General features: G+C 39.1%; 1 protein-coding gene across 4 annotated transcripts in view; it reads left to right on the top strand.

Moving 5' to 3' along the window:
* The window catches only part of tox2 (TOX high mobility group box family member 2), a 92,854-nt gene that overhangs the window by 23,848 nt on the left and 46,071 nt on the right, over positions 1-22,935 (top strand). For all 4 annotated transcript variants that reach the window (XM_031740431.2, XM_031740434.2, XM_039612483.1 and 1 more), the window contains exon 2: positions 10,194-10,286. In XM_031740431.2, coding sequence (XP_031596291.2) covers positions 10,194-10,286 — 93 coding nt within the window. The remainder of the gene's footprint in view (positions 1-10,193; positions 10,287-22,935) is intronic.

The following is a 22,935-nucleotide window of genomic DNA, read 5'->3' as shown; positions in this document are numbered from 1 at the left end:
CCAGAAAAGGCGAGACAACAAGGTCATTATCATATCATTGATTACAGTAATTTGTACATGTTGTGGCAGTTGTTCATCTGATAGGGCGTTCACTGACAACTACACAGTTGACAATGTGGCCACTTCTTATAAACTGTGGGTGGTTCAGGAGTTCCTGATCTCGTGCAGAAAGAAAAAAAGTCAGAACGTGCCAGGCAGCTACGCAAGAAACTAATTATAGTGTACAACAGCTCAACACTTAACATCAACAATGGAGGTCGTCGACATTTATTATTTGCTTTCGACTATTTTATTCCTGTTCTGAGAGCAAAGAAACATAATTCTGGATAGAAGTGATCAACCTTGCACTGCTTATTTCCTCGTGAAGTGTGTCTATTGAGTTTGTATCTGCGAGAAGAAAAGGCAAATACATTTATCGAGCGTTTGATTTTCTCCCAGCCAACTGCTTTGAGACTCTTATTTTAGCTACTGATTTTTTAAAAATTGAAATACTCATTGAGGTTATTAATTACCTTAGAAGACATGCGGCTGGAAATCCCGACCTTTAAGATGGTGGGAAAACAGAAGAATAGTCGCTCTGTTTGAAACATGGTGTGGCATAATTAGAGTTTAAAGACACAAGTGGTTTCATGTAAAAGAGAAAATGTGTTACATATGCGCCCTTATGTGTCCTTGTTGTGTCCAGTTACTGTCATATTGAGGACACAGCCTTCCTCCCAGCAAGACTGCAGTGTGAGACAATAACCTAAATACCTGGTGGATTTCAGACTTTCATTCTTTCTCTTTTTCTTTACTTCACTCTATCTTTGTGATCCCTTTTTATTCTCACATTTTCTCCCCCCACCTCCGTCTCTCTCTCTTTCTCTCTCGCAGTCTGTCTCTCTCTCTCTCGCGCTCTTCCTCCTTTTTTTATGCACCCGCTTACCCACACTCCCTCATGGTCACTCTCTTAAGTGATTGCTACATTTCATCTCATGGTAAATCGGCCATCAGCCCAGTGAGCTATCATTATGCAAATGATGGGCAATTCAATTTCAGCTGGTCGGAGGGGGAATTTCTAATTAGGGTGAGGCAAAGCACTCAAGATAGAGAGAAAGATGTAAAAGCAGAGGGAGACAGTAAGGTGGAGAGGTGCTGTAAATGGATCTCATAGGTAAAGTGAGAGGTAGAAGAGAAAACCTAGAAATGAAGGAGCATCCATCCACAAAATCAACACCTGCATTGCACATATAATCTTTCGTCAGCTATTAGTTGCTAGCATCTTTCTCCTCCTATTGTTTTTTTTTTCCTTTCTTTGATCATTTCTCACCAGTTAATTTTAAAGTACTGGCTTCTCAGGTTAGAACATGTTTTCACTGTGGGATCCTCTCCAAACCTCATAATTTAAAAAACACGATCTCTTAAATTTAGTTTAATCGCACTGATACTAAACTTTTTACGATTTCACATGGCGAAAGGGGAAGGACAGTTAGTGCAAACTATAAATACTTATATTGACTGACTCATTTGCCACTTAGGTCATTGTAGTTGTCTCATACCTCATTTGTAGTCACACTTACAAAGCATTTAAGAGGTTTTTATACTCTAAAATATGAATCATGTTCCCTTCCCTGATACATTACAAGAATTTCTTCTTGTTGTGTGAAGTCAGGTTTCAAGTTCTGTCAGTGTGTGGTGTCGCCTCATGTGACTGATGCAGAGACTCATTCAGTTGAGAGTGGGGTGGGGGTGCAACCCGGCAATAAACAGATGTGAACTCTATCTGTAACATCACATTCAGACTATCAGTAGATGTGACAGTTTACTCAAATGCTTCACATGCAGACTGTTGGTTGACGTTACAACAAATGTATGTTCCCTAATCGAGTAAAATGCAGGCTTTTGGTAGAGATTACAATTACACCGGTGTTCTATAAATGCAGCACAGGCAGGCTTTTGGCAGATGCTGCCATTTTCCAGTGTAGTAGTTCTGAAAGCAAAACACAAAACAAAGCCTTCCGAAGCAAGTTCAGACCAAATACTATATTTCATTTAGTCCAATAAATGCAAACTGGATGAGACAAACAGTTGTCAAGAAAAGCACAGAAAACACAACAAGCTGTACAGAGATTCTTTGATGCATTAGTGAGTAATATGACTTAACATGATGACTACAATTAATGTATCTGCAGCATCTGCAACTTTGTGTGTTACATTTGACAAATAATGTTTCTTGATGTTGTGCTGCTGTCAGAGTGGACTGGTACTGTGCAGCGGATTTATTTTGATGGAGTGTCTCTTTTCTTCCTATTGTTGTAATGAAGCATTGGGCTTGTCTGTTTTTGTTATTTATTCAGCAGCCCAGAGGGACAGCATGTTTCCTGCAGGGAGAAGAGGAGAGAGAGAGAGAGGAAAAAACAGCTGGTCAAACTTTTTCATCACGATTAATTGAATGTGCTCAATTTACCTGCGTATGAGAGTTGTTTGCATTCTTTAGTAGTTTGTGTTTGTGTGTTAGAGCTAAGCAAACTGTCACTTCTGATTTGATAAATCTGTCGGATCATTTTCTGTTTTCGCGCGTCAACATATATCTGAACATGTGTAGGTGTGTGCACGTGTTGGTTATGACACACGCGCTCACGCTCGCACACACAGACACACACTCACACACACACAACAGAGGATTCAGCTGAGATCAGCAGCTCACCCCGGGCTGTCAAATATTCTGTCAGCACAGCCCAAGAATCACAATTGGACTCTTTGGGAGGCATTAATTCAAAGCACCGTAACAATGCTCTCTGAAACCAAATCAACTGCCTGTAGTCAGCATATCAACTCCCAACTAACTCTCTCTCTGTATCTCTCTATCTCCATCTCTCTCTCTTCTGGCTTGCGTTGCACTAACCTCTTGAGCTCAGACCATGTGAAAATGATGTTTCTAGACGAGAATGAGCAAAAAAAACAACACAAATTAATTAAAAACTCTGTGTCTAAAGCTTTCTATCATTTCGAGCAGTGCTCTGCACTGTAATTGCTGAGGTCATGGTTTGGAATAAACACATGTTGTTGTTGCTTTAGCCAGGTCAGTTACCACTCAACAAGGACTTGCTATGTTTACATACATGAGAACAAAGCATGATGCAAATAAAAGACTGCAAGGTCTGACTACAGTAGTATTAACTACGAATGCTTTTAGTGTTTGAAGGGTGAAAATGACAGTTAGAGTTAGTAGAATTTAAAGTGTTTTTTGCATAAAATCCAAAAATATTCCTTTTAAAATAATATTATGCAAGTCACTCGACATTTGAGAAGCTGGAACTTTGAGATTTTCTTTAAAAAAATAACAGGTTTAAGAATTGTTTAAAGATTTTTTGAGCCAGTGCCACAGAGTTCAGTATTTATAGCCATAACTAAAAATAATATAGTTGGAAAATTATTGTGGGCTACATGCATGTCTTACAGTCTAATTGTTTAATCATATCAGCACTACCTTTCATGACTTATTACAGCTATTGTAACAACATGCAGTATGTTTATAGTGGCAGTGCTGACAGCTCAGTACTGTTAATGGAAACTTTTTACAGTATATCACAGTTTTTCCCTTTCAGTTTAGTGACCTATAAAGCCTGAGATTCGGGAGTATTTGCTATTAAAGAATCGTTCTGCGCAGCTTCTGCTTGCACTAAAGTAATCTAGCCTTTGCATGTTTCATTTGTAGAAAAAAAGAGAAATGACAAAATCCCCTGTTTTTGTATTAGCTAAAGCTTCTCCCAGCCATCTGTTTTCTGCCTGTAACACACTAGTTGTGTCCAGTGCACAGCAGAGGTGCTGGTTCTGCTTGTCATCTGTTGGTGGTAACTTGTATTGTTGTAACACTGTGTTCTTTTGTCCTCAGGAAACAGCCTTATAAAGATGAAGGGTTTTGAAAATAATCAAAAACAGAGGATAAAGGAAAATGAAAAGTTCCTTTTCTTCTCTCTGAATCAGAGAGGGCAAGGGCTCTGACTGCACTTTATTAATGCACTCCATCTCGCTCACTCCTGTGTCAGGCATAATACAAAGGGCAGGTGTGTGCGTGTGTGTGCGCACGTGTGTGTGTGCGATACCGTGAGAGACAAAATAACGTTCGAGAGAGTGAGCTAATTTTTCTATCATTAAGACTTATTGCAGTAGTTATCCTTTGCAAAGGGTGTAGTGTTATAATGTTCCTTGTGGCATCTTTGTAATTGCCTTTGATGTAAATGAGAGATATATATAGTTTAATGATGGCTTGTCCTGTGCATTCATTTTTACTGTAAAAGCCTGATTACCTTCACTTTAATTTTGAACGTAAGCTTTTTAGTCTTTTTAGATGATCCTTAACAAAGAAAAACAACCCCAGAAAACACACAAAAAACAATCCTTGATCTCTGACTGAAGAATAAATTCTGAAACTTTTACTTCTGCTGTGTGAAGAGTTAACAATGGCTTTAATCCACTCTGTAATCCAATCAGTGGACTGTATGCAGTATCTAAGCTTGGGTACAATTTTAGATGCCTCTGTTGTATCTCCTATCTCACTTGAAAACATGCAGCCAAGCTCTACGTTGTTGTTCCAGTAGATACAGAATCTACTTTCTGTCACAGCCCTCTATGCCTCGAGGTAGACACAAGAAGTCAGAAAAGCATGAGAAATGCGAACAGAAAAAACAATACAAGAAAGAAACACAGTGTCATAAAAGTTTGAGAGAAGAGGGAAAAGCCAAATGCATAACCACAACTTTCGCAATTAGTTATAGTTCTCGCAACATTTTCAACTGTTCACCGGGTGAAACAGCATGGCTGCAGTCACTCTGATTAAGGCCCAGGTTGGATTACGGTGAATTACCACGTTATTGAGAAACTGTGGGATGTCTGTCACCAGCAGCAGACGGCATCTTGGCTTGAGCGTAGCTAGAAAACAGATACAAACATTACCTCCTCATTGTCACTTTGCGCTAAACTTTTTCCATGTTTAAAATCAGGAGCGTGCAATTGCAAATTAACACGGTGTGTTAATTTCGTAAAATGCTTGCAAACTGACTTGAAAATCAATGAAAGGAACATGGAGAGCTAAACGAATATACAGATTAATAGAGAGTAGAGAGATACACACACACACACACACACACACACACACACACACACACACTACTACCCGTAAATTATGATCTGTGTTGACTAGTGGAACAAAAACTATTGGAGAAACGTAAACACAAGATGAGGCAACAAGACGAGACAAAGGGTGGAGGCAAAGTGAGGGGTGTAGGAGATCGGAAAGTACAAACCTATACTATCTATACTTGGCTTTTACTGGAAAGTACAAAGCCAAGTATAGAAATAATATACAGGAAAAACTGTGTTAATTTTACTTATAATAATTGTTTGGTCAAATTGTTATTATGCCATTTCTTCCCAGCGCAGCCTTAATCATACAAACTGACATGTTTACAATAGGAATGAACATATAGTCGCTGGAAAAGCTGCGGTCAGCTATAAACAGCCACAGCTTAAATGCTGCCGTTGGCTGGATATTCCCAATGGTGTGATCAGTAGTTTGAGAGGCAGTGCTGGCCTGAGGCAGGTAGCCCCTGGCTTCATGTCCTGGTTATGGTCGAGCTGTTTAAGCCTTAGTTGACATTAAAACATAAATGTCTTTCTGAGTGCAGTTCTTGAAAAGATATAACAGTACTTAAATACAGCTAAATAGAGTTCAATGTTTACTGAAATATCTAAACCAAATTTATATTACACGTTTATTAAATTTGAAACAGCTTTAAACACAAGAAACATATTAATGCATTTTCTTTCAGCACATCATTATCATTATTATTATTTTTGATATAGTTTTGTACACCCTTCTCTTTGAAATAAACAGCACTTACATGTCAGTGTTTTCAAGGTCTGCAGGCTGGAACTCACAGATGGTAGCAGAGAGACTGTGGATAAATTAACATCAAAAGATGTCAGTTAATCCTTTTCAAGTTCCCTGCAAAGAAAACTTAGTTACATAAAGTTGAGGAGTGGAAAAAATCTCAAAGCAAGCTGTAATAATATTCTAGTAGGATTACAGAACATACAACCCCTCCAAATATAGATGTACTTTCAGCTTTTCCTTAAAAATGTAACACAAACACTAGTAAGTGTTAGAATCACAGATCACAAACAAATGAGAAAAACCTGTAACATCTGTCCTCAAAATTATATCACATACTGTGAAAAGTGTATGAAAGAAAATGATTCATCACAATGCAATATGCAAACTGATGTTGCATCCCGCAGCTGGTTTTCTCTCAGACTGTTAAAAAAAACCACTGAAAAAGTGATTCATACTCTGTTACTGAGTGTTAGACCACCACATCTATAAATCCGACTGATATTATGTTTATGCAACACAGCTGACAAGTTTTTAGTAGAGCATAAGAAATAGCCATTTTAAGGGTGTAAAGACTGATTGACTGTTTTGAATGAGTGTAATGTTTTGTATTATTGATCTTCTGATGTCAGTGTGCACCCATTGTTGAGTGCTTACTATACAAAGTGCTGCGTACATGATATATCAGTAGAGAATGTGTGTACAGGCATGACAGTGTGTGTGTGTGTGTGTGTGTGTGTGTGTGTGTGTGTGTGTGTGTGTGTGTGTGTGTGTGTGTGTGTGTGTGCACGCATACATTGTGAGTATTTTAAACCATAGATGAGTGATAGTGTTTCCTCATAAGCCTGTCTCGGCCTTGCATTCCTCTCATTGGTAGAGTCTGGTGTGTGCCGGCTTTCAACTAATCTGGGAAGAATGTCGGTTTCAGATGCACATGTGTTCCATTAAGTCCAGATCTGCGTAAATAATATAACATGCAACAGCTAGCATTACAGGTAACCATACCCCCACAGCTGCTCCTTCGGCTTTACAGTCCCCCAGTGGTGCAGCCTATAAAAAGGGAAGGCCAGTGTTGATTTCTAATGAGAAAATCTATTGCAGTGCTCACTGTGTTTTAAACAAGCTAATATCGCTTTGCAAAAAAAAGAGAGAGAGATTATTTGACAGTTCAAAAATATGACTCGAGAAATTAAATTGTATTGGATAAAAATCAGATACCTCTATATTAGATAAGAAAACATGGAAAATGTGCATTGATGGTGCATTAGTATGTGTTAAATGGTACGCTGACAGATATTTGAATTACTCACCTTCACATGCATCAGAATAAAACAAATCTTTATGTAAATCAAAATGAAGGAATGAATGTTTGTTGCATGGCTGGAGTCTTGCAACCATGCATGCTTCCCAAGTTATTAATGATTCTACATGCAGACCACTGCCATTAGACCTTTGTGTTTATTGTCAGCCTGCTCTGCTTGTAGTGATTGGCTTGGCCCTGCCGAGTGGCAGGCCAGCGTTTGCTTGTGCTGTCTGCCTGGGGAAACCCCTTTTGTCCCCAAACAGACACTGTATATAATACAAAGTTCAGAGGATGCCAGCGTCTTCCTGGTGTGGTGCAGCGTCTTCCTGTGGCAGATAAACAAAGTTAGTTAGAAGTTCCGAGTCATTTATTTAGTTATGTATTCATTTATGTTCCTTTTACTTTTTCGGCAAAGATAGCAATAGCATGAACAAGCAAGTGAATCTTGCCTGCTCTGTTTTGGTCATCAGTAGAGAGTGGGTGGGCAGGATTAAAAAGAAATAGAGAGAGAAAATAAGAGGTTAGATTCAACCCGAGGTCAAGTAGACATGGTACGGCATCTGGTTTGGCAAAAAATATCACAGAAACCCAAACCTGACCAAAAAAGTCAAAAAGAGAGGTGAGAGCCTCTGAAGTGAGTAGAAAAGAAAAGAAAGGTGTCAGAGAACAAGTGTAAAGAACAATGCTTCTTGCACTTGCAAACTGTTGTGAGCCAGCAAGGAAATGTGAGGAGTTTGGCTTTTGCTGTTCTGGGTGCCAGCACTCCTAATGAGTCTGTCAGGGCCAGTTAGCACAGCCAGGCCTGCTTGTGTCCCCTCCGGGCCATAGACAGCTGTTATTAGCCCCGTAATGGCATGCCACAGGGCCAGATTAGCCTGGCACAGTGGAGAAATATCAAACATTCACTTACTATGGCTCCTTCGCTGGCTAAAGAAGCTGTTTGGCAAGGCATTCATTTAGCTGTGATGCTGGCAAGTTACCTAACAAGCCCCAAAAGAAAAAAGGTCTTCAGTGAGAGATGGAGTTAGCGTACAGTAGCTCCTCTGGAAGAAAATGTTTTAGGTCGAGCAGATCAGGTCAGATTTCTGATCCCTACCAAGAAACACGAGTCACATAAACATTTTGAGCTTCAGTAAGATATTGTAAGTTTTCTATGTAAAAATGGAATCATGTCAGATTTTTGCTTTATGATGAAGTAGACATAACTTGCTGTTTTCTTTTTCCCCGGTGATGATTGTCAAAACAGCACATTCTTATCTTTACTAATGCTGTATCATCATTATGCAAACCTCATCGACAAGATGGCCACTGCTGTCTACTCATCTGTTTTTACCTTTCATAATGAGCACAGGAAATCAAAACCTTACACAGCAAGTACTCTCACTCTGCCTTGGGGGATGGCGTGCACTATGCACAGTCTGTGATCAGCCCACAACATCTGATCAGCATACTGGTAACAGTTACTGATCTATAAAGTACGCATCTTACATAGTATACTGTAAATCATACTCTTGTTTCGAGTCTGTTTTTTGCATATGAATATGCAAGCTTTTGCATACGTTGCTTTGTGGCTTGCATCCCATGGCAATCACTCTGCATTTAGGTCCATAAACACAATATACTTAAGTGTGTTTATGGTGTTTTCCTATAAGAGTTGGGGCCGAGTCACTCTTTTACACCTATATGTTTTTTCCTGTCTATAAGCTCTTGCACTTGTCTTCTGTGGTTAGTTCACGCCATTAAAAAAATATATATATATATTGTTAAGTACTGCATGTCTCAGTACAAAACACTCTCATGCTAATGCCCTTGAATGTATTTATGTCTTTCTGGGTGTTCTACATATGCACGCTGTCTGTGTGTTAAAGGAAGAAGAAAAGTGATCTGAAGGAAAGATAATGTGATATTTATTAATTACTGCATTGTGTGTTTTCTTTCAACAATTTGCATCATATCCTCATTAGCAGACCGTATGGATTGAGTGTGACAAAGTCATTATGTACTATACAAAGCAGGCAGCTGCTGTAGTTATTTCCAAATATAAAACTATGTCTTGTCCTCTTATTTATGAGGGGGCAGTTTTCCACATCACTGATGGCAGCTTTTATTTTCACAACAGGCAGAATACAAAGCTAAAAGCGGGTAGAGAGAGAAAAAAAAGATGTAGCCCACTTTATCAATGAACACGCACAAAGCACGCGTTCTCACTATTCTAAAAATCAGATGACTGAAACAACACAAAAACTATTGAACACATGTTCCTGAAGAGTGATGCTAATGTGCAAACAACAGGATATCGAGGGAATAACAGATACGCAGTGCTGTGCGTACTAGCTGAGAGTGAAGTGAGGAGATTGATAAAGACAAAGAGATTAAGAGCATTAGATTTGAAGTAAATCCTGCGAGGTACCCATGCTGTGGCTGTGGGCCACAGTGTGAACCCCACTGAGCTACACTCTCTCTTTCCCTGGCAGAGATCACTTTGTGCGAATCATTAGCTTCCCAAGTACTGAGGGCTTTTCCGCAACTCTCGTAGGTGCATCTGAAATCCACACGGGGCAGTACGGGGAGGAGCTGGCAGGCTTAAGACCCAGTACCTACACTCCCATTATCAGTTGTGTAATGTACAAAAAGATGGAGCCAGTAGTAAACCAGTGCATAGGAACACTGGCTACCAAACACAACAGCTTAGCACCATTAGTGCCGCTCCATGAGCCAATTTTATCCAGTTATTATGTGTAGTACATCACCATGAAGTGATGTGATTAACATGGCAGCCAATGTGCAGGTTTGTGACTTGGTAGAAATTTATGGAACTAACACTGGTAAACAAAAGGAGAACCATAAAATTTATTGACTGAATGATCTCTGTACTTTGGCTGAGACAGTAAAAGTAGAGAAACTTTGAAACTAAATGACTTTAAAATTAGTTTGATTAAAATGTGTATATTTTCATTACCGTTTAAAAAAAATAATATATGTACTGAATGTCTTTCTGTTTCTCTCCCCCCCCTCCAGAGCAGATACGGTGCTCCAGATCGAGGTGTAAGGCTCTACAGTTCCCTGCCCATGCGCCCAAACCCTGACGGCAAGAGACTGCCCTCTACTGGGGTAAGACTCATCTCTCCCAGCCTCCCCTCCACCCACACACCCATTGGTCTCACCCACACCTACATGTCACTTTTAAACCATAGAGCAAGCCTCTGAAGAGGAACTTCCCTTAGTTGCACAACAAGAGTGCCTAGACATCAGATGAGAAAGACATATCGAGTTTTTGCCGAGTCTTACAAGTATTGATAATATAAAAGAATCTGCATGAAAACAACTGAAATATGCAGTCAGCAATGTCTGGACTGAAATCACTTCCAGGAAACAACTTAACCAAACAATTAACAATTCCTCAAACTTTATTCCTAACCTAAACCTCGTCCTCATTCTTTGACTATGCGTTGCACCCTCCACCACTGACTAATACCAAGCCTATCATTTTTCCCACACTCACTCTAATAGTGATAGAAAGAGTCTCCTATCCCCACCCCATTATTGACCAAAAAATAGCACCCATCCGGCATGGTGGTTGGTGTGGTATTTCTTTGGTAGCTTCTCAAAGTAGCGTAGGTGGTGCAAATGATCGGTCAACCAATCGACTCCTACTGCATTTGTTCTGACACAGAACGAAAGCCAAGTTGTGCCTTTCTGGAAAAGCTACTTCTACCTGTTTCACATGAAAAAGAATAATCTGATTATGTATGAAAATTAAGTGTTTTTCCCTTTTCCTATATCTTTTGCTGTGTTTGGACATCAAGGTCTCATTCTTTCTCTTATTTTATTATACAAATGTTCATGGGCATGGTTGGGAAAATAAAACAAAAAAAAGGAAAAGAAAGAAAGATTACGTTTATTGAAGTTAAGTGATGGAACACCTTCAGTACTTTGACTTTGACAAAGTGCTGGAACAGTCAGTCTACTTTGTTTGTGAAACCATTCTTTCATTTTTTTAATAAAACATCTTTTTGCGGAAATCATAATTAGAATCTAGCTTGCCTTGCTTTAATGCATTTATGTAACAAAGGAGAGAAAATGAAAGAACAATAGAGCAAAAAGAGAGAATTTAATTTCATATGTCTCCCTTTTTCATGTTTCACTCCATGCAAGTGCTTTTTGAATTATCTCTTCACTGCTCCAGGGCTCAATGGGAGGAAAAGTGGGGGAGTGAGGGAGAGGAAGAGAAGAGACAGGCAGACAAAGCGAAAGCTGTGTAATATTGTTGGTGCGCACCTTTTTTAATTACAACAGAGATTGTATTGATGTCTCAGGCCACATGTCCTAAATCATTTATCAAGGGGGAGAGTGCTAACAAAGCATTTCTAAGAAACCCATCCTCTCCCAGGGCCCGGAATCATATGTTATCTAAAGTGAATATTGTTAATGCTTTTCAGTGGAGAGACCCACTTACAAATCATGGGAATGAGTTCCTTGTCAGGACATCCGTGAGGTGGTAAAGATATATATCCACCTTCATCTAATCCGCTGTTGTGCAAATTAAATTGCACCTAAATCTCGATGTGGAAGCTGTTTGTAAAATAAAGACGCTCAAAGTTATGGATAAATGTTCAGCAGTGGAAAGAAGATTTGTAAGTTGTCAAGTTGTTGTGTTCAGATTACACGTGTGCAAATTAGAATAGAACAAAAAAACAACGCAAAAACCACAACACACATATACACACAGACATTATAAAAAGAGAAAATATGTGCTATTTTTCTCCCCAACTCTCTCTGTCTTACTCACCTTTGGTTTTGTATGTCATTTCCTTTTGTCTGTTATTACCTGGGTACAGCGTCAGTACAGTAGCATACTGTAGCTACAGGCTGCATGGAGAGGAGGAGAATATAAACCACTTAACATGCAGGAGGAAACCAGACGTTTTTCCATTGCACTTATCAGGTGCTGCGGTGAGAGCAAGTGTAAAGGTGTAGTAGGTCCCTGCCCCCCCCTCACCCCAGCTCCTTCCTCCCCTCTTACTTCCCTTGCACACCCCTTTTATTTTCCCCTGATCTTTATCTCTGTCCCCCACCACACCACCACTCACCACCCTCAGTTCAGTTAAAAGTGGGCTTGGCACTTCCTCCCCCCCCCCACCAAAAAAAGAAAGAAAAAGCACACACACACACACACACACACACACACACACACACACACACACACACACACACACACACACACACACACACACATTCCTTACCACCACCACTTCTTTTCTCTATGTCAAACTAACCTCCAACTCCTGCTCTTCACCTCTATGTTTCCTGTCAAGGTGCACTGCCCACCCCCCTCCCCTCCCTCCAACCACCAACTCTGCCCCCGCAACCTTTTCTTTTTCTTTTTAATTCTTTCAACATCTATTACAGCTCTAAGTGCGTAAGGTTCATTTTTATAAAAGTGTTCAGTGCAGAGGGCGGGATCGGCATTGCTCTGTGGTAATCTTCTCATACCCAGATGTACAATGAATATAGACGGGGGCTTTTGTTGTATTAGTCGACTTAAATGGAATCTCACTAGTAAAACAAAATAAAACTGTATTGAAGTATTCTCAGATTTATACATAATCATCTAAATATTTGATTAATATACTAACCTAAACTCACTCAAGTCAACTAGGTTTGGGGATCTACGCCAGAGATTGATCCTGTTTTCTCCCTGGTGACTAGTGAGCACCCATACTACAGGGAACAATGATTAAAAAAGCTATTGAGTATCAAGTCGTGACATTGAACTGGCTGAAAACACTTTATCGAGTTCTAAGCCACCCCTCATTTCTGTATAATTTGCTATGAAACCCTGAAATAGGCGTAGAAATGTACCAGCATACATGGAAATACAGTATACATACGTACAGTAAGCACAGTACATAAGGGAAAAACAGACCTCGAAGTACATTTGGTATGACCACTTCTGTTCTTCAACACAATGTGAACTCTCTTAGGCAAGCTTTCTTTCAATTTTTAAAGGAATAGTTCTCCGGTCTTCTTGAAGGACATTTGAAGCTCTTCTTTGGATGTTGGCTGTCATTTATTCCGTTCTCTGACATACTGCTTCAGTTAACTTGAGGTCTGGCATCTGGGAAGGCCAACCTATAACTGATACTGTTTCATTGTGTGCTTTTGTATCCAGGTATGCTTTTACTGCACTGGCAGTGTGTGTGGGATTGTTGTCATACTTATAAAAAAGTCGTTGCCAATCAGACACTTTCCACATGGTGCTGCATGATGGATCAAAATCTGATGGTACGGTTCTACGTTCATAATTCCATCAGTGTTTGACAAGATCCCCAACACCACTGGCTGAATGCTTCTCTCCGGACCCCCTCTACACTTACTGCTATAGATATATATGTATATATCTATATATATGTATATATATATATATATATATATATATATATATATATATATATATATATATATATATATATATATATATATATATATATATGTATGTTTTTTAAAAAAATCAAGTTTAGTGAGTGTCCTGGGCCAAGGTAGGCAGCATTGACTGAGCATCAACACAGGAGAAACTAGAACTCCCAGAGAAAACCTACCCAAGCACACAGAGGACATTTAAAGTCTATACAAGTTTGAAGCCTGGATCCAGTTGCTGCTGGAGAAGCAAAGATAGTCAATGAGCCACTGTGGTGCCAAACAATCTAAAGCACTAAGTAATGTTACAAATTCAGAGGGGAATGTGGTCCTTTTGATTTTGTTCTGAAGCCATGATTATGGGAGGGGATGTATGGATGTGATAGAGAAAGAGTGAGGGTATTTACAGTCTTACAGTATGGTGTAGGACTGAGTTGCTTACAGTATTGTCATTCACTGTTGCATAGCTTAGCTAACAATGCAGTGACGTGGATGCCGATGTTACATTCTTAGTTTTGGGGAAATGTGTTAAGATCGTAGGTGCTGATGTTATCCTACTGTCCATCTTGCAGGTTGTACTTGATGTGTAGTGAAAATGCTGTTTTCTAGATTTTTGATGTTCATGTGTAAACGAAAATACAAGTTTGAATATCTATATTTCTCACTGAAATGTTGCATATCAGTGAGGTTAAAAAAATCCATTATATGCATTTTCTTCATCAAAAGACATTCGTGAATCTAATTCTTTTGAGTATTTAAAACCTGCATTGTTTACACCCATGCATACTAGCTTTCAGGCTTCTATTGCGCTGCGTTTGTTGGCACATTGCTGCGAATCTTGGCGCATTACCACCACGTATAGATTACTGGGATTGTGTGAAACCATTGGCGGGAATATGTATTGCATCAGCCGTATGCTTGTAGATGGGCTTGCATGTGTTTATGTGCACACATAAGAACTGATAAAAGGAGAACCCACTCACACAAATGTTCCTGCATAGTGCCAATAGCAGTAACTTAAATTTGTGCAAATCACCTTATTCAACATTGTTTGAAAATGTTATAGATTTAAATACATGCCTTATATTTCTTGTGCAACTGTTTAAACTTTTGTGGGCCTGACCCATTGGCACATCACTCAAGCTTAAGAGGTAACCTTACGCATGCCGAATGCATGATTGCTTTAATTTAGCTCCAGTTCAAGTTTTATTTTCTATAATGGAACTAGAGTAATTGCATTTACTGAGAATGATACAATGAAATAATTAAAAACATTGAGTGTTTAAAGTCATGCACAACGACTCTCAAATATGCTTGAGTGGAGGGTTGCTTAGCTCAGGTTGGATTAGCATCAGTGTATCCTTTGCAGGGAGTCACACTGTTTGAGCTATCGTGTAGATGTTGTTATTGTTGTTGTTGTTTTAGCTCCACTGCCTTGACAGTGATACATAGGGTGAAGGTTCAGAATCTGCTGCAACGCAAAGATGACAGGATCGTTTCAGGACTCAGGACTTTGTTTTTTCACCATATCCCCCTTTCTCTCTCTCCCTCTCTCCTGCTCTCTTCCTTGCTTTGTGTCTCTCTGTGTCTTTTTCCAAGCTGATTTGGAGCCTTGCATAGTCAATTATGTAGAGAGTGAGAGAAGGAGTGGGGGCTCCAGCTTCCATATTTTGGTGTGTTATTAATATTGCATGAGCACTATTCTGTAGCGAATATCTAAGAGACTGCCTATTAAGGCAGCAGCAGGAGAAGAATGTGACAGACGTACGCACACACACACACACATATGCACACACTGTACATACACAGACCGAAAGCCAGAGAGCAAGGGTGAATCAGTCAGGATCAGGCACAGGTTGTTATAATTAGTGTTTTCCTGATTTATTACGCTGGGATAATAAGAGTGACTCATTTTCCTGTTTAATAAGTCATGTTTGTTTATCTTGACATGGCTCGCATCACACTGTACAGTCAGTGTGTTTGATGTTAGTGAGAACTGAGTGATGTTCCACTGTAATTGTGCTTTGAATGGAATATTTTAACTAACCAACTGAATAAACAAACAAAACAGATGCAAAATAAGTGCCTGTTGTAAAACGTTTCCAAGATAATTGTTATATTGCATATTGCAAAGCAGAAGTGGTCTGATGACAGGCTATTTATTTCCTGCTGCTGGGTGGGTATCAATGATGCACAGAGTAAGTGTCAACACTGACAGGCTGAGAAGATCCCTGGTGATGACTGAGAGGCTCAGCGTGGATACTTATTGCTTTTTGGGTGCTAAATGGCAGTGACACTGTGTGGTCTGTGAGAGACTTCTCATTTCATGCCACCAGAGACTGAAAAGTTAGGTCATATAATTTAATATGAGCATATGAATTAAATAGTAACACAAATACAACTTTCAGGCATTAGACCAGTTTTTTTTTTTTACACATTGGGTGATTAGTTTTGAGAAAACATTTAAAGTGAAATGTAACAGAACATAATGTATAGTCATACAAAAATATTCGATTTCCCCCCTCACAGATATATTTCTTCCAAAAAAGTAAGATTGTCTTATTAAATGTATGGCAGTCTGCAGAGACAGCAGTTCAATTAGTTCACTCATCATTAAAATATATTTTTTGTGTGTGTGTCAGAAATACTTTGCAAGGCTTAATATTGCTTTAAATTCATTATCCATGTTCATTGTTTTATCTGAGCATCTGTATTTGCCAAATCAGGTAGGCTACCATCAACCTCAATATCAAAAATAATAATTATCAAACTCATGGGACATGCAGAAGTGCCACTCCTTTATAGCTTTTTCCTCTTGCAGTAGCAATGCAAGGTGCCCAGAAAGCCCGGCCCGGAGTCAACAAAGCCAGTTAGTCTAAAGTCTACAAACATCACGCTGGGCTTAATGTCGAACAAGTGCTCGGTGACCTTAGAGCACCAGCTGGAGTTTAAAGAAGTCTTTAAAAGGCCGATTCTCCACAGTAATATCATCGCCCATGCCTCAAAGAGTCAGGATTAAGGCCCACTTTCCCCCACGAAAATGTAACAAATGTGTGAAAACATCACAGCCGAAGCCAATGTGGGGAGAACGATGTAGAGAGTGGCGGTGGTGGTGGAGGTGGTGGTAGGGGGCTTACGAACGATACAAGAAGCAGAAAAGAAGGGAGAAAGTAAGGAAAACTCAACATCTTAACACTCGCCAATCCCCCTCCATGCCAGAGATATCAATGTAGTTGGCTTTCTCTGAAATTCAAATGGCAAGAGGAAAAAAAGTAGATGAAAAAAGGGGAAAAAAAGAAACCTCTGGCTTTGGAAAGGGGAGGGGAGGGGGTGCTGAGAAAAAGACCTGTCATCTATGTATTAGTGCTCTGTAAATATTACATGAGCTCCACATTCACTCAGTTGTTTGGCATTACTTCCACTGGATGGGTATATTATTTTAGAAACCATGCCTTGTTTATGGAGAGGCATGACCTACTTCCAGACACTCCTCTCTTTCTCTCTCTTTGGTATTTTTTTCTTCCCCTTCCTTCTTCCTCTCATTCCTTTTACCTCTCTATTCCTTTCCCCCCTCTCTCTCTCTCGCTCTCTCTCTCTTTCTCCCTCTCTCTTATTCACTTTCAATCTGTGAAATCTCAACTGGTTGTCCCTGCTGAACAATTACAAGGCAGAGAGACCCAAATGGAGATGTTTGTAGAAAACAACATGTGTATAATTAAGGTTTAATGAGCTCTTGTCAGGGTGGAATGTGCAATTAGATTGGTAATAGAAAATTCTGCCTAAATGCTAGTGGCAGAGGCTGGATGTGGAGTCAGCATGGCAGTGAATGAAAGAACAGTGAATTATTTTGAGCCCTATTGACAGAAGTAGATGGTACTGGATGCTGCATTTAGATTTAAATACATGGTGAGTTCCCAAATGCACAAAAAGGTTGTTTTTTCCCCTGATGGTGCTATATTGTGTGTTGGTTTTTTTAAATTACTGCGATCAGGCACATCAGGTTGGGTTTTTTTTTTGTTTTTTAAAAATTCTTTAACAGCTACAGTTTGCAGAATAAAGCAAGACAATACATGTGATTTTAACTGAGAAAGTAATAAATGTCCTTGTGTATGACGTATAAAAGGGCAAGTAGGTTTCAATCAAAATATCTCTATTTCTTAACAAAAAGGCAGATTTGATTTTTGTCACTGTATACCAAGCAGTAAATTTTAATTGATTAGTTGATCATTAATTTATGTCTTCATCTGTTTTGATGTTCCACATTTAATAAAATCAGTTTTTAAATGTAAGGTATTTACAACAGGTCAAACATTCACGTTCAACTATTTTTAAGTTGCCAAATTTTAAGCCAACCCTAATAGTAACACATCTTTCATGTACAGGCTTTGTAGAAATCTAGGATTTACTTTGGAAACAAAAGGAATCTCGTGTTATCCATCTTCATGTGTCGTGATGAGGTTATTGAAAACATTACCTTTCAGGTGAATGTAACAATAGAGCACCCGTTACTACAGATGGACCACATTAAAATCACTGCCTAACATTTCTTTCTAGGTCTATGCTTTTTCTGCCACACAGGATCACTATTTTATGGGCAAACATTTCTCCATGTTTAAATAAGGCAGTTGTGAGTAAAAGCAGGTGTCTTGTTGCTTTCTTTTTGCTCTCTTCCACTTTTCTGACAGCCTTTCTCTTGACTTAGTGGAATTGTGGCTTGTTGGTCTGGTGGAGAAGATCCATACACACACAAAAAAATTGTGTTTGGCTCTTTCTGAATTACTTGACTAGTCCCTGAAAGAGAGGGTCCTTTGTTGGCTTCCTCCGGGACTGCCCTTGAAAGGCTCCTATTGTGTGGTAAGCACTATGATATAATGCAAGTGGATTTAATAGATTTAATGGAACAAGCAGATGTGGTTTTCAAGTCTTCATGTGACGAGTAGCTGCCTGTTTCAGGTGATCAGAACCACACCTGAAAGAAATGAAATAATATATGAATGATGTGGCATTCTAAAATCATGCTAAGCTCTGACTCTGTGTTAAATACTCGTGTGGAGACAAAAATCAACACAATTGATTTGTGCGTGATTTAAGTGCGATTTGATATCTCATTTGTTATTTTTCACTTGATCTTCCATATTGTTGTGTTGTAAGTCAAGGTTAGGCAGAGTGGGGGCTGCTGAATGTCAGCGATGTGTTAGCTTTGTTTTCATTGTGTTAACAGGAGCACAATGGTACGATTGTCTGGCCATCTGAAACCATACACCTACCCAGAGCTTTCGGGGGTCAGAGGTGGGGGAGATGTGTGTGCCTTTAGTCCAGTGAACCATGCATTTTGAAAAAGCCAGAAACAGAAGAGTAATCCATCCAGCAAACCATCAAAAACATTCTGCTTCACTGTCCTGCACACATACCAGATTTGCTCATCCTGAAAAATGTTCTCATCTTCCAGATACAAATTATGCCCCACCATCTTGCTTTCTAATCAGTTATGCATTATTTTAAGATGTCATTTGAAAAGTGGCATGCTTCTTGAAGTCCCTCAACGTGATGGACAAGATCATAAAGCTGAGCAATAAACCTGAGATAAATGTTATATCTTAACACTGATAGAGGCAATTAAGTCCATCATAAGAGAGAGAGGGAACACTCTCCTCAGGAGACTCATTCACTTGCATGGTTTAACATGATCCCCAGCTAAATGCCTTATTTTATTTCTCCTCTCAGCTCACAGCTTACAGTCGAGCACAAATTGAGCTGATGTGTTTTTTTTTTCTTCTTCGCAGAATTTGGTCGTTCTGTCTGGTCTGCCCTTTTCTGTCTACCATCATGTCTCTCTCTCTCTCTCTGCCGCTCCCTTTGGCTCTCTCCTCCCCACTTCAATGTATTTGTCATGGTAATGTAAAAAATCTCAGCTGCTTCAATTCATTTTGTGCTCTTTCAGTCGAGAAAGAAGGGCAATTCTGTTTCTCCTCACTAGTTTCTGTGTTAAGGCTCTCAGGTAATGAAGACCACATTTCATCTGCATGCAGTTATATGACTGGGCGTGGCTGAGCAGGTCTGTTATGGGAAAATAAATATTATGAAAGGCCTAACTTCGTTATCTTTATCACACTGGGATCAATGTGTGTGTTATGGAACAGGAGACAGTGCACAAACACAAAGGCCAGTTTGCAGAATGCATACATCCAGCTCTTAAAACATAATGCACCCATGCTCATGCCGTATGTGTGTGCAAATATACAACCCAGAGAAGCCCGTATATGTAGCAGCAGAGATATCCACACGTGAACACATGCAGTCCAATACTGCTTTATATCGCACCATCCCACTTATTTTCTGCACTTTGGTTATGTCTGTATGCCTGTGTGTGTATGTGTGTGTGTGTGCATTAATGTTTGTGTGTCTGTTTGCGTGTATATGTGCCTGCCAGAGAGTCATTGAATGCTCTAATGACCACAGTCCTGACACAGGTATTTTGACTGCTGCCTCTTTCCATCGGCACATTGACTGACATGCGATTAGTTACGCTGGCGTGGAAAACTAGGGAGGCTCATGCTGTAACCCTGAAAAAGACTGGGAGGAGGGTAATGTCCTCTTCTCCACATCTCTCCTGTTTCATCTTTCTGTAAATCTAAAACATCTCTGGCTGCATTTAAGGGTTCTGTTATTTGGTATTCAGTACATACAGGAAAGCACAGCTGGGCTCACAGTAACCTTATGAGAAAACCATCGAGATCAATACAGGTTAGCAGCACTGTAGGAAAGAACGTCGTGTAGTTATATAGTAACAGTCGTTGGGATTTGCTATAAAACTGATCTCAAAATGCTTAGTGAGTTGACCATGTACCGATTGAACTTAAGGAATCCATTTAAATAAATAGATAAAAGCCCCCTGAGTCCAACATATTGAGGCTGTACAGATTTTAAATTTGGGTAAAAGAGACCTTTCATCTCTAAGCAGTACTCAGTACTGGTGAATACTTTTCAGCGTAGTCCGACCAGTGTATCGGCAGCCTGGTGTTATTGGCCACTGTCAGCTATTTGCCAGTTACTGGTATCAGCTTTTTAAACACCTGATAATGAAAAATAAATGTCTGTAAAGAACAGACAGGAGAAACACCCCTCATTTGTGTTACAAGTGTTGATGTTGCCTAGAGGAACACTCTACAACTTTCATATTGACAACAAGTGTTTGGAATGCCACAAACACAACAACAGCCTGATACAAGCAGAGTCTGGGACAGTGTAAATAAATAAATAAATAACCACACATGACAAATGAGGTTTATGAAAGGACATAAATATCAGCCTATGTATCAGAATGTCACATTTTTAAGTCACCAAGTATCGGTATGAATATAGGTCTTAAAATCAGCCCTATATCTGTCAAGCTCTGTCGAGTTCTTATTTGTTCATTATTGATTTGATTTAGTTGAATTTTAGCATAAAACTTGTTGACCTTTTTTAAGATCTGTAAACATAAAAAAAAAATGTTTGTGACATTTAACCATTGGGTACAAATAATACGACAATGCAGTTGTTTTTGGCCAGTGATTGTGGTGAAAAATACAAATATTTATGAGTTTCTTGTCTATGAATTAGAATAATCTCAGTTCATACTCCTCCATCTGCTTCCTAGTGCTACATGAAAACGTGATGTTTTACTTCCATCCTCAATATAACCTATGCTTATCTAAACCAAAAACGGAAATATTTAAAGTACATTAATACAGATTCATATATCTATTATAAAATAAAAATTAGATGCTATGTATAAACCTGAAATATGACCGAGACCTGATACTGTGAAAGTTCATTATCCATTTGCATTCATTGCATCGAACATAATGAATGAAGGCAAGAAATGTATTCCTTACAGAAGATTACTGTATCTACTATCCATTAAAAAACTAATCCAGTGTTATTTAAAGGTAAAAAAAAGATCCTAAATCTCATTTATCCCATATAAAAATATTATTTAATGAATGGATGAAACTAGATTAAACTAAAGGTGTGAACCTATGTTTGAAGGCTTTGCAAAACTCAGTTTCTGATATGCTGCATTTCAGTCAACTGTTCTATAACCTCTACAACTGTGGTGCACTTCCTGCATCAAACTGACATTGGTTTGGCTTTACGCAAACACAAAGTTATTTATAGCATCTCTCCCACTTTATTTTCTCCCTCCCATTCTCTCCCTCGCTCTCTATTTGCATTTCTGCTATGCAAACAAGAAACTGGTGTCAGCTGCATCAGTTCTACAGGCCTAACTTGTCCCTTTTCTTTCTCAAGCCTCAATCTTTTCAAAAATTTCTCCCCTTCTGTCTCCCTGTAGCTTTCTACCTCTCCCACCTTCGCCCTGTTTTTCCTCCTCCCTTCAACCCCTCTCTCTCTCTGTCTGTGTTTTCGTTTGCTCAATTGTTTTGCTGTAGATTTGACCGCTATGATTAATGACCTCGAAGCCACAGGAAAGCAAACACAGAGAGACACGACATGCATGCTGTTCTCTTACAAACCTCCCTTTTTCCTCATATATCCGCTGCTTCTATGTTCACATAGAACACATTATGACTTCTGGGAAAACATCTTCGAATTAAGAGTCAGATTATACAAAGTCAAGATTTGGTATACTTTTCAACTTATTTTTCCTTTATTTTCATCCCTAATTTTTCCTTTATTTTCATCCCTAATTTCCTGATTACTTCAGTAGATTAAATGTTTGCCAAAGGCCTTTATTATAATGAATTACGTGTTTTTTAGCATCACCTACTCTAACGTCAGAGCCCTTGTCTGTCTTCTCTTTGTTTGAAATGAGGAAATGAATCTCAGTGGTCAGTTATCTTGGAGGCTAACAGTCAGAGGTCAGTGGTTAGAGATAAGCATCAAATTAGGCCTTCAGAGTCTTAGTCAAGTACACTTCAGCTAGGTGCTTGGCTGAACAAAGCTCATTCAGAAAGATTAGAATTGAGTTTGGCCTTTAATAAAACAAAAGAAAAGGTACGCAAGAGCGGCTGGTTAGCTTAGCTTAGCATAAAGACAGGACACAGTCTCGTCTCAAAAAATAATTGCTGCTAAAACTTCTTGTTCTTACTTCTTTCTAAACAAATAAAATGTAATGAGATAATGTGTTAACTGGTAGATTTTCTAACCCTTTTTTAAAGGTCTTTACTCAGATGAGCTGGTTCCTCAGCCAAGTGAATCTAACTGCCTGTTTTTTTTAATTATTATCATCAATTTGGTGTCGAGACAGGAGAATGGTATTGATGGTTTCATCTATGTCTAGGCAAGAAAGGGAGTAATTTCATTTCACAAAAGGTAAAATCATTCCTTTTGACGCACTCCA

This window comes from Oreochromis aureus, linkage group 5 (assembly GCF_013358895.1).
Source record: "Oreochromis aureus strain Israel breed Guangdong linkage group 5, ZZ_aureus, whole genome shotgun sequence".
NCBI classification, from domain to species: domain Eukaryota; kingdom Metazoa; phylum Chordata; class Actinopteri; order Cichliformes; family Cichlidae; genus Oreochromis; species Oreochromis aureus.
Note: the sequence above shows the minus strand (reverse complement) of the source record. Positions and strands in the feature narration are given on the sequence as shown.